The sequence below is a fragment of the Spea bombifrons genome, chromosome 8 (genome assembly GCF_027358695.1).
Source record: "Spea bombifrons isolate aSpeBom1 chromosome 8, aSpeBom1.2.pri, whole genome shotgun sequence".
NCBI classification, from domain to species: domain Eukaryota; kingdom Metazoa; phylum Chordata; class Amphibia; order Anura; family Pelobatidae; genus Spea; species Spea bombifrons.
In genome coordinates this window covers 36,042,694-36,055,102 of record NC_071094.1, presented here as the reverse complement: position 1 = coordinate 36,055,102, position 12,409 = coordinate 36,042,694, and the positions used below count along the sequence as shown (strand labels likewise).

The following is a 12,409-nucleotide window of genomic DNA, read 5'->3' as shown; positions in this document are numbered from 1 at the left end:
TTCCATGGTCTACCATGGTAGCCAGGGAGGTAAGAGGTAGTGGATATTAACGTAAAAAAGTTAAGTTTTGAGTCACTGGGTCCTTGTTACAAGCTTAACACTTTAATTTGGATGCATTTGGGAGAAAAAAAAATCAGATTTAGAAAAAAAAGTTTTCTTCATGTGTATTTAGTAAAGTTCCTCTCACAGCTACTATTTCTACTTATTTATTTCGGGAATAAGTGTTCCCAATCCATACAAGGTGATTGTATATATTGCCTTATATTTTACTGTCAATATGTAATATTATGCTGAAAGCAGCTGACTTGTTTAACCCCTTTTTGTTTTCATATGTTTAGAAAATATTACTTCATTATTTATTATTGCCAAAAATTCAGTTTTTGGTCAATTTTTATGTTTGTTATACCATACTATACACATTCTGCTAATGTTTATAATTTGTTGATGATAATAATATGAAATTATGATTAAAAGTAGACACTGTATTGTGGGTGCGGGGGAAGGGTTGGCATTATCTTTATTTTGTTTTTACACCAGCCTTTTAAACGTTCTGGATTAAAGGAGCCCTCCGACACTATTTTCATGTTTAACATATTGGAGTCTATTTTGCATGGACTTCAATGTATTTTCCTATGTGAACATTGGTGCATCAATCTTTGATTATAAGAGTTAGAAAAGGAGAATTCTGCCTCATTTATCGCATCATTTGGCTTCCTCTCATTCTTGTGTACACTTCCTACATATGCTCAGTAGCCCTTCTGCTCTTACTTGCACATGGTTGATATAGGTTTTGATCAATGAATGAAATTATCATTTAAAATCTACATTTTGTGTTTACTAACGATGTCTTTGTCTTATATTAAAATTGATCTGAAACATTTAAATTTGGAAAAAAATAAAAAAGAAGAAATCGGGGAGCGGCAAATTATTTTTCACAGCACTGCATTATGTGTCTAAGTCTACGGAAATGTCTCTAGAAAGCTTTATGGACTATATTAAAGTTTGCCATTTTTTTAAACAAATGTATAATGTCTTGAACTGGATTTTTTGTGTTATGATTTATTCACACGTTGTCTTGAGATATAATATAAAAAAATGTGCCTAGGAAAAAATCTAACCTAGGAACATGAGGGATACGTTAATAAACTGTTATGTAGGAACATACAAAATAACGTATCCCATTACCTTACCATTACCTGAACTACCTTCCAATTCACATGCTTAAAATACATATAAATCGAACTCCTAGCAAAATCATTTGATATTAAAATTCAAATAGTATATACCTTTATTTTTTGCCATTATGTATTTATTGCCCTCAGGGCCAAAAAAAGGTATAATTAGTCTTGTAAGTTTTGTTTTGGATTAGGACCATACATACCAAAACTTTAGCTTCTTAAAGACTTATGCGACTTTGATAATTACACCTTTAGGTACGAATGTTACTTCTTAGAGTAATTAGGTTATTCCCAAGACTGTATTAAATTAAGACACAGGGAAAATAAAAGAGGACATAAAATTGAGACTCTAAAGACCAGCAGAATTAGAGTCATCAAAATGCACCATAACTGAAGATAAGCCAGAAATGTCTAAAAGGTATGTCTTAGTTATATTTACTCTGAAACCTTCTTCATACTGCAGTTTTGTTATTTAATCTCATTACCGAGTTTCTCCAGTGAAAGAGATAATAGGTCTCCAAAGCAAATGCATACATAGAAGTTAGCATCATTTTATGTGGGGTGTGCCTTGTATTTGAAATTTACTTTCATTATTTTAAGTCTTCTATAACATTTTTAAAATAATAAATTAAATAATAAAAATAGCATTCACAAAAATGGAACTCTCTATAGTTATATTTCTGAATTCATCAAAAGCTTTTTATACATGTGGTTATGTTTTCTTGATATCTCCTTATATTGATTGTATAAATCAAAGTACATACTGTGTGTGTACGAGGCAGAAATAAAGGAAGAATATGAATATATATATATATATATATATATAAAATATATAACTATATATATATATATATATATATATACGGTATATGTATTATTTATTAAAACATTTAATTAACATTAGTTAATGAGACCTATTTGTCTAAAACGTAACACAAAACTCATATACATATATAACAAATATATCAAGAGCCTAAGAAAATATGCAAGTCAAATACCATTGCATTTTAAATATTATTTGATTTTGGGTAATTACCAATGATATCTGTCCTGAAAAAGTTGTGAATGTAAAAAATCTGTACATTTCTGTTGGTCAATTATATTTTAAAAATGAGAAAACAATAAAAAGAACATAAAAACACATTTATATGCTTCTAATAGGAATACAACAATAATACATAAAGATTAGTTGGCGAAATATTTTCTTTTTTCTGCAGATCCAAATTTTGAAAATGAAACAAAAGAACCAAACCTCCATTACAGAATTTATTCTTTTAGGATTTTCAGTTTCCAGTGAAACAGGTTTTTTCCTGTTTGCTCTCATAAGCATTGTTTACGTTGTCACAATCACATTCAACATTTTCATTATCGTTCTTGTTATAAGTGAGCGGCGCCTCCACAAGCCCATGTACATTTTTATTAGCGGACTTTCGTTTTTGGAGCTCTGGTATCCTTCAGTCACAGTCCCTAAACTGTTGTCATCTCTGCTAAACGGAGACAGATCTATCTCTCCTGGAGCTTGTGTATCACAGTTTTATTTCCATTTTGCATGCGGTGCAACAGAAAACTTCCTTCTGGCCGTCATGGCTTATGATCGATATGTAGCCATTTGCCATCCATTACAATACGTCGTCATAATCAGCCCTCAGATTTCTGTGAAGCTGTTAGTGGGATGCTGGGCGATTGGCTTTATTTTGTTTCTTGCTCCTTGTTTCCAAATATCAAACCTTTTATTTTGTTCTCATAATGAGATCGATCACTATTACTGCGACTTTGCTCCGATAGTGAGGTTATCATGTTCTGACATATCAAGGGCAAAAAGTGTATTTTCAGGCGTAACTGGTTTTTTTATTTTAGGCTGCTTTTTACCAATCATTGTGTCTTACATATGTATTATCCGCACCATAATGGCATTTCCAACTTCTTCTGGAAGGCGGAAAGCATTTTCTACCTGTGCATCACACCTAATCGTGGTTCTCATATTTTATAGTACTATTATGTTTATGTTTATTAGACCCAACACTGGAGACAATACACATTTTGAAAAAATTATCTCTGTCTTTCCATCCATTGTGACCTCTTTTCTTAACCCTATCATTTATACTTTAAGAAACCAAGAGGTAAAGGTAACTGTGATAAAACTGTTCAGAGACTATGGCTTTAGAAACTAGTAGGGTGAAATGGAATTTATATGATAAAGTGAGTCATGTAATTTTTTACCAGGCTGGCCCTAGCAAAGATCTTGAGATCTAAGATTTTCTGCTTGCAAATGGACTTTTGTCTATCTATGTACAGTCATGTGAAAAAAGTAAACCCTATTTGAATTATATGGTTTTACATTTCAGGACATAATAACAATCATCTGTTCCTTAGCAGGTCTAAAAATTAGGTAAATATAACCTCAGATGAACAACAACACATTTACAGCATGTCATGGTTTATTCAACAAAAATAAAGCCAAAATGGAGAAGCCATGTGGGAGAAACCAAGTACACCTTACGATTCAATAGCTTGTAGAACTACCTTTAGCAGCAACTTGAAGTTATCGTTTTCTGTTTGACTTTAGCAGTCTCTCACATCATTGTGGAGGAATTGTGTCCCACTCTTCTTTACAATGTTGTTTCAGTTTATTGAGGTTTTCAGGCATTTGCTAATGCACAACTCTCTTAAGGTCCAGCCAAAGCGTTTTAATTAGATTAACCTCTGGACTTTGACTGGGCCATTGCAACACCTTGATTCTTTTCCTTTTTCAGCCATTCTGTTGTCCTGTTGCATGACCCAACTTTGGCCAAGCTTTAGCTGTCAGACAGATGGCCTCACATTTGACTCCAGAATACTTTGGTATACAGAGTAGTTTATGGTCGGCTCCATGACTGCACGGATCCCAGGTCCTGTGGCTGCAAAACAAGCCCAAATCATCACCCCTCCACCACTGTGCTTGACAGTTGGTATGAGGTGTTTGTGCTGATATGCTGTGTTTGGTTTACGCCAAGCAGTGCACTGTGTATTATGGACAAACATCTCCACTTTGGCCTAGTCTTTCTAAAGGACATTGTTCCAGAAGTCTTGTGGTTTGCTCAGATGCCATTTTGCAAACCTAAGCCGTTCTGCCATGTTCTTTTTAGAGAGAAGAGGCTTTCTCCTGGGATACCATTGCAAACAAACCATATTCAGTGTTTTTCTAATTGTACTGAACTTTTACATTTAGCATGCTAACTGTAGAGTCAGACATTGGGGTGAGTGCGCTGGGATCTCCACTCCTGGGAAGATGTCATCAGAGACCCCAGCAGGATTTGGACAGAACCTCTAAAGTTTTTACTCCTCTGATTAGTGTTTCTGCCAGTGTTACCATTGGTACCAGCAGAAGGGAATCTCAAACAAAAGTTTGGGCATTTAAGCACTGTGAAGGGTAACCAGCACTGGCACAAATTTCCCAGGTTTTTGCTTCCCTGACCTACATATAATAGAGAAACTAGGATGCCACTGTTGGTTCTATTACAATATACATAGTTGATACTCTATTGCTGAAAGTAGGTGTGTGTGGGGGGGGGGGGTCATGGCCAAATGCAGCTTACCCTACCTGGAGATATTGAAAACAATATCTGTGCATATTTTGCCCCAAAATACCGTATTCTATTACCCCAACTAGCTTCCAGTTCACATGCTTAAAAAGGGTGATGCCGTCACAAAATGTCATACAAATTATATTGTATTAAAATGACCAATGTTTGTGTTGATAAGACACACTACTAGAAAATCATTTAATAAAAATGATATATAACTTCCTTTTTTGTCATTATTTAGTTCAAATAATAATTCATTATAGCCTTCAGTGCAAAAAAGGGTATACTTGGCCTTGTAAGTTTTGTTCTTTTGGACCATACTAACCATAACTTTAGCTTCCTAAAGAATTATCAGAGTTTGATAATTACACTTTCAGATATGAAGGTTACTTCTCAGAGTAATTAGATTATTCCCCAGACTGTATTAAATTAGGGCACAGTGAAAATAAAGGAGTACATAAAATTGGGACTCTGCAGACCAAGTTGTTGTCTGTGGAGCAAAATTGAAGTCAACACAATGCACCATATGTTCCTAACTGAAGATAAGCTGGAAGAGTCTAACAGGTACGTTATTCAGTTATCTTTACTCTGCAACCTTTTTCAAGCTGCAGTTATTTAATTTCATTACTGAGTTTCTCCAATTAAAACGATAATAGGTCTCAAAGTAAATACATCAATAAAAGTTAGCATTTTTTGATGTGGGTCTTGGATATGAAACTTAATTTCATTATTTTAAGTATCTTTACTGTTTTCAAAAAAAAAACATAAATTAAAAATAAATTAAATGTCCGGTATAGAATGTAATTTGTTACTCTTTCTATATTTTTTAAATTCACCAAAGGCTTTTTATACTTCCATTGGGGTTATGCTTTCATGATATGTTAGTATATTGAAGGGAATACTTCATATTTATTTTTTTAGAATGTATATTGAGAAGAACGAAAGGTAGAGGGTAGAAATAAAGGAAGAACATATTAAACATTTTAATCCCTGAGTTAACTTGGCCTATTTGTCTAAAACGTAGCTCAAATCTCATATAGATAGAATCAAATATATTAAGAACATAAGAAAATATAACACTAGCCCATGCGAAACAAATGTTTGGGAATTTCTAATTGTAAATGAGCTTTGTTCTTTTTTGGCATTAAAATAGTTTTGAATGTAAAAAATCTGTACATTTCTGTTGGTCAATTATAATCTGAAAATAAAACAATAAAATGCATTCAACATAAAAACACATTTCTATGCTTCTCATTAGAGTAAAACAATAATAAAAAAAAATATTAATTGTCAACATATTTTCTTTCCTTTGTAGATGCAAATTTGGAAAATGAAACAAAAGAACCAAACGTCCATTACAGAATTTATTCTTTTAGGGTTTTCAGTTTCCAGCGAAACAGGTTTTTTCCTGTTTGCTCTCATAAGCATTGTTTACGTTGTCACAATCGTATCCAACATTTTCATTATCGTTCTTGTTATAAGTGAGCGGCGCCTCCACAAGCCCATGTACATTTTTATTAGTGGACTTTCTTTTTTGGAGCTCTGGTATCCTTCAGCCACAGTGCCTAAACTGTTGTCATCTCTGCTAAACAGAGACAGATCTATCTCTCCTGGAGCTTGTGTATCACAGTTTTATTTCCATTTTGCATGCGGTGCAACAGAAAACTTCCTTCTGGCCGTCATGGCTTATGATCGATATGTAGCCATTTGCCATCCATTGCAATACGTCGTCATAATCAGCCCTCAGATTTCTGTGAAGCTGTTAGTGGGATGCTGGGTGATTGGCTTTATTTTGTTTCTTGCTCCTTGTTTTGAAATATCAAACCTTTTATTTTGTAGTCATAATGAGATCGATCACTATTACTGCGACTTTGCTCCGATAGTGAGGTTATCATGTTCTGATATTTCAAGGGCAAAAAAGGTATTTTCTGGCATAATTAGTTTTATTATTTTAGGCTGCTTTTTACCAATCATTGTGTCTTACATATGTATTATCCGCACCATAATAACATTTCCAACTTCTTCAGGAATTAAGAAAGCATTTTCTACCTGTGCATCACACCTAATCGTGGTTCTCATATTTTACAGTACTATTATGTTTATGTTTATAAGACCCAATGCTGGAGACAATTCACATTTTGAAAAAATTATCTCCGTCTTTCCATCCATTGTGACTCCTTTCTTAAACCCTATTATTTATACTTTAAGAAACCAAGAGGTAAAGGTCAGTGTGATAAAACTGTTCAGCTACAATGGCTATAGACACTAGCAGGGTGAAATAGAATGTATGGAATTTGTATCATAATGTGGGTCATGTAAATTAGTTATTAAAATTAATTATTTAATGATCAAAAAACAATGTCCCTGTTTTGTATCCGATGGATTCAAGACAGAATTTTCTGAAATATTATTATGAATAATATAACAATCCACCAGGAAAATAACTTTATACTGCTCAGTTCTTGTTGGTTGTTGGTTGGTTATTATCTATCCAACCATTAACTTTAAAACAAACATATGGTTAATTTATTACGTCTGCCTATATGTTTGCCACATAATCTATTTTCTCCTTTACTCTCCCTACCTGTGTCAGCATTTGCATTCATGGACTCTAGAGAGTACACCTTTTTAATCATATTCTTAAAGATCTGCTTCTTATATATGCCATCTTTCTTATGGTTAATTTTTTTTTTTTTTTTTACAATATAAAGTAGAACATATATACTCCTGAAATACTTACCTCGCAACATTTCAAATTGCGAAAGAAGGACTTTTTTTCTTTCTTTTAAATCGCTCTCGCGGAACTCACCATTGCCACTTAAAACATATATTAGCCATATGTGGCAGTGTGCTCATTTGCATTTATTCAAATAAAATATATTCCCATGATCCTTTCGTCTAACAGTTTAATACAAAAAAACCCCAAAATAAATAGAAAAATAGAGTTTGCAAGTTCGACAGAATTAATGTCTGCGAGTGCGGACACTTAACTGTTGCAGCAGGGAGACCAGCGGATCATGGGAAATATATTTTATTTAAATAATTAATAAATGAAAATGAACATACTGCCACATATGGCTAATATATCATCGGACAGAATGCTGCCCTCTGTTGGTTTTACATTGAGTAGCATAAAATTCTGCCCGATAATATATTAGCTATATATGGTAGTGTGCTCATTGGTCGCCAGCAGGAGGCCCCCTGCTGGTGACCAATAGAGTTGCTTATACGGACATTTAAACTCCTGGCGCCAGAGCAGCTGCGGTACGCGTTAACCCCGTATTAACCCCTTAACCGGAAAAACAAAGAAAAAACGAACACGAAGAATGTCCACGAATATTCGCCCGAAGAGAAGACAGGAACGGGCGAATATTCGTGGAGTACGAAGATTTTTTTTCTGCCGAAGACGAGCACGAAGACGAAGAGCCCCCTGGTGCCCAAGTCTGTTAAAAATAACCAACACATTGAATAGATTTCCCATGAGGCTCAGCCAGACATACTACTACCATGATGCTGGCTGAGCATCATGGGAAATGCAGTTAACAATAGATAAAGCTGCAGATGTTAGCTGTAGATTACAATTCCTATGATGCTCATCCAGCCAGGTGTCCACCATGACTAGGCATTGTGGGAGTTGTAATTCACAACTAACACCTGTCACATCATCTGCTTTTAACTAGACTTGGGCGCCAGCCAACTCTTCATGTTTGTCTTCGTGTTCACCTTTGTGGGGGGGAAATCCGTTTTTTTTTTAGAAGGGGTTAATGCGGTACGGACTATGCAGCAGCTTTGGCGCCAGGAGTTTAAATGTCCATACGAGCAACTCTATTGGTCGCCTGCTGGGGCCTCCTCTGTCATCAACCAATGAAGTACACCTGTACTTCATTGTTTGATGGCAGACGAGCCCCCTGCTTGCGACCAATAGAGTCGCTCGTACAGACTTTTAAAATCCTGGCCCAGCAGAGACCACTGGTCTCCCTGTTACAACAGTTAAAAGTCCGTATGAACGACCACAAAAGTGGCTTGTACAGACCTTTAACTGTTATAGCAGGGAGACCAGATCTCCACAGCATCGCAGGGGTTAACGGGAGCAGAAATCCGTAGGTTCGCCATCAGGAGTTAAAAAGGCCGTGAGAGTGAGCCTATTGGTCGCCTGCAAGGTCCTCCTCTGGCATCAACCAATTGATTGCAGGCGACCAATAGAGTCATTCGCACTGCCTCTTAAGCCCTGACGGCGAACCTAGGGATTTCCACTTCCGTCAACCCCTGCGATGCTGCGGAGATAAGGTAGGCTAAATGGGTAAGGATTAGGATAGACCCCCTGAGGTTTGTACTCTGCTATTTTCTATTTCCTTCGTAACTATGCACTCTCTCTACCTCTATGACTTGTTTGTATATAGTGAATTTCACAGGAAAAAGGCACTTTGTTTTTGCAGTAATGATAATTTATGTAATAGTACCAGTGCAGTAAAACTGTATATGTGCTTCCGTGACCTACACATGATAGAGAATCTAGGATGTCACTTCTGGTTCTAGTACGATATACATAGTTCACAGGCTATAGGTTAAAGGTGAAAGTAGGAGGGGAAGTAGATGTGGGAGGTCATGGCCAAATGCTGCTCACCCTACCCGGAGACATTGGAAACAATATCTGTGCACATTTTGCTCTAAAATATTTTATTCAATTACCTCAACTACCTTCCAATTCACATGCTTAAAAGGGTAATGCCGACCAGGGGGGAACACAAATGCATTACATATAAATTATATTGAATTTGTTGATAAGGCGCACTACTAGCAAAATCATTTGATAAATCATTTATATACCTTTATTTTTTGCCATTATTTACTTCAAATAATGTTAAAAAAAAGGTGTAAGTTTTGCTGCAGGTCTAGATTAGGACCATACAAACCAAAACTTTAGCTTTTCAAAATCATTATAAGTTTGATAATTACACTTTCAAGTATGAATGTTACTTCTTAGAGTAATTAACTGATTCCCAAGACTGTATTAAATTAGGGCACAGTGAAAATAAGGGAGTGCATAAAACTGGGACTCTGCAGACCAAGTTGTTGTCTTTGCAGCCAAATTAAAGTCAACACAATGCACCATATGTTCCTAACTGAAGATAAGCTGGAAAAGCCTAACAGGTACGTCATTCAGTAATCTTTACTCTGAAACCTTTTTCAAGCTGCCGTTTTGTTATTTAATTTAATCACTGAGTTTCTACAATTAAAAAGATAATAGGTCTCAAAGTAAACACATACATAAAAGCATCATTTGATGTGTGTCTTGGATATGAAACTTACTTTCATAATTTTAAGTTTTCTGTACTTTTTAAATTATGAATTGCCCGAATAAATTATAAATAAAACATTTGTCTAAAATGTAGTTCAAATCTCATATACAAATATATCAATAGTCTAAGAAAATATAACACTGAGCCATGGGAGTCAATTTTTAATTATAAATTAAATCTGTCCTTTTCTGGCCATTTTTTTTACATTTCTGTAAAATATATTCTGAAAATAGGAAAATAAAATGCATGGAACATAAAAACACATTTACGTACTTTTCATGGGAAGAGAAACAATAACACACAGAAAATATTAATTGTCAAAATATTTTCTTTCCTTTGTAGATGCAAATTTTTAAAATGAAACAAAACAACCAAACATCCATTACAGAATTTATTCTTTTAGGATTTTCAGTTTCCAGCGAAACAGGTTTTTTCCTGTTTGCTCTCATAAGCATTGTTTACGTTGTCACAATCGTATCCAACATTTTCATTATCGTTCTTGTGATAACTGAGCGGCGCCTCCACAAGCCCATGTACATTTTTATTAGTGGACTTTCGTTTTTGGAGCTCTGGTATCCTTCAGTCACAGTCCCTAAACTGTTGTCATCTCTGCTAAACAGAGACAGATCTATCTCTCCTGGAGCTTGTGTATCACAGTTTTATTTCCATTTTGCATGCGGTGCAACAGAAAACTTCCTTCTGGCCGTCATGGCTTATGATCGATATGTGGCCATTTGCCATCCATTGCAATACGTCGTCATCATCAGCCCTCAGATTTCCATGAAGTTGTTAGTGGGATGCTGGGTGATTGGCTTTATTTTGTTTCTTGCTCCTTGTTTCCAAATATCAAACCTTTTATTTTGTACTCATAATGAGATTAATCACTATTACTGTGACTTTGCTCCGATAGTGAGGTTATCATGTTCTGACACATCAAGGGCAAAAAGGGTATTTTCTGGAGTAACTAGTTTTATTATTTTAGGCTGCTTTTTACCAATCATTGTGTCTTACATATGTATTATCCGCACCGTAATAACATTTCCAACTTCTTCAGGAAGGCAGAAAGCATTTTCTACCTGTGCATCACACCTAATCGTGGTTCTCATATTTTACAGTACTATTATGTTTATGTTTGTAAGATCCAACGCTGGAGACAATCCACATTTTGAAAAAATTATCTCTGTCTTTCCATCCATTGTGACCTCTTTTCTTAACCCTATCATTTATACTTTAAGAAACCAAGAGGTAAAGGTCACTGTGATCAAATTGTTCAGAGACTATGGCTTTAGAAACAAGTAAGGTGAAAATAAATGTATGGACTTTTTATGATAACAGTGACATGTCATTCAAATGAGTAAAATTAATGAAATAACAGTCAAGAAACAAACAAAAAAGAAAAAGCTATTTATCTGCTTTTCTATCTTTGAATCTAAATTCATATCTCTCATGGGGAAGCCAGGCTGGTCCTCGTAAAACATGTTGAGATCTGAGGTTTCAAATGGACTTTTGTCTACTTATTTACACGCAGCTTGTCTTATTCTATAATAACTACCTGTGAGTGTTTCTGCATTCATTTTTACTCTTGATTACCATTGGTGTTTTTTTCTGTTTTTAACAGATTTGGATATTAAAAAGAAAATATTTTAAAGACCTCTCTACAGGCATACATATTACTCCTAATTTGTGAGTGCATTATAAGCATATTACATTTCCCATCTCATAATACAATATTATTTTTTCTTTATTTTTCTCTATATTTTTCTTGACACTATGTAATCAATTCGTTTTCAACACGAATTGTTATAGATTTTCCACGTTTCCTGTACTTTTTACTCACGTAAAGTAATGTTATGGGTACCACAAAATAAGATTGGAAATATAATTTTTCTTCAATTTACTGCTTCACAACAATTTTTGGCAAAAATGCTCTTTTGAGTTGCATCCACTTGTGTGCTCTTATGTCAAAACGTTGAAACATGGCTGTGTGCACCTTCATGCCAAATAAAAAGAATATGAGATGCTCACCAAGAACAGACAGCTGTTCCATAGCATGCCTTACAGTGTGTCTCTGCTTGGTAGCATCTCAAATTTTAGCTCTTTTGTGCCATTACAGAGGAAAAAATCTACATATCAGTCTGATCCCACCCAAAAGGTCCAGAACTGAAACTAGAGGCAAATTTTCTCTGCATGCGTCTTGACCTTCACTGGCCTTGTCTGTGGTGTACAGTTCAAATTCCTCTAAGCATAAGAGGGCAACGAGGTCCATGTCTGGACTCACCTCTACACTTGGGGTGAACCCCAAGAGACCCCTGAAGGATGAAATGCCACACAAAAAGAATATGAGATGCTCATCAAGAACAGACAGCCT

At 35.1% G+C, this 12,409-nt stretch overlaps 3 protein-coding genes across 3 annotated transcripts; all 3 read left to right on the top strand.

The window, feature by feature from the left end:
* The first annotated feature begins 2,410 nt into the window (after positions 1 to 2,410).
* Positions 2,411 to 3,349, top strand: LOC128503861 (olfactory receptor 6B1-like). Its single transcript, XM_053474056.1, has one exon. It carries the CDS (start codon positions 2,411 to 2,413, stop codon positions 3,347 to 3,349), a length of 939 nt encoding a protein of 312 aa, XP_053330031.1.
* A 2,722-nt stretch (positions 3,350 to 6,071) lies between these two features.
* On the top strand, positions 6,072 to 7,010 carry LOC128503860 (olfactory receptor 6B1-like). The gene has a single exon (XM_053474054.1). The coding sequence runs from the start codon at positions 6,072 to 6,074 to the stop codon at positions 7,008 to 7,010; it is 939 nt and encodes a 312-aa protein (XP_053330029.1).
* A 3,388-nt stretch (positions 7,011 to 10,398) lies between these two features.
* On the top strand, positions 10,399 to 11,340 carry LOC128503859 (olfactory receptor 6F1-like). The gene has a single exon (XM_053474053.1). The coding sequence runs from the start codon at positions 10,399 to 10,401 to the stop codon at positions 11,338 to 11,340; it is 942 nt and encodes a 313-aa protein (XP_053330028.1).
* Positions 11,341 to 12,409: the final 1,069 nt, after the last annotated feature.

Bases quoted from the DNA above. Each gene is read 5' to 3' on its own strand.
- LOC128503861 (XM_053474056.1), top strand. From the start codon at position 2,411: ATGAAACAAAAGAACCAAACCTCCATTACAGAATTTATTCTTTTAGGA.
- LOC128503860 (XM_053474054.1), top strand. From the start codon at position 6,072: ATGAAACAAAAGAACCAAACGTCCATTACAGAATTTATTCTTTTAGGG.
- LOC128503859 (XM_053474053.1), top strand. From the start codon at position 10,399: ATGAAACAAAACAACCAAACATCCATTACAGAATTTATTCTTTTAGGA.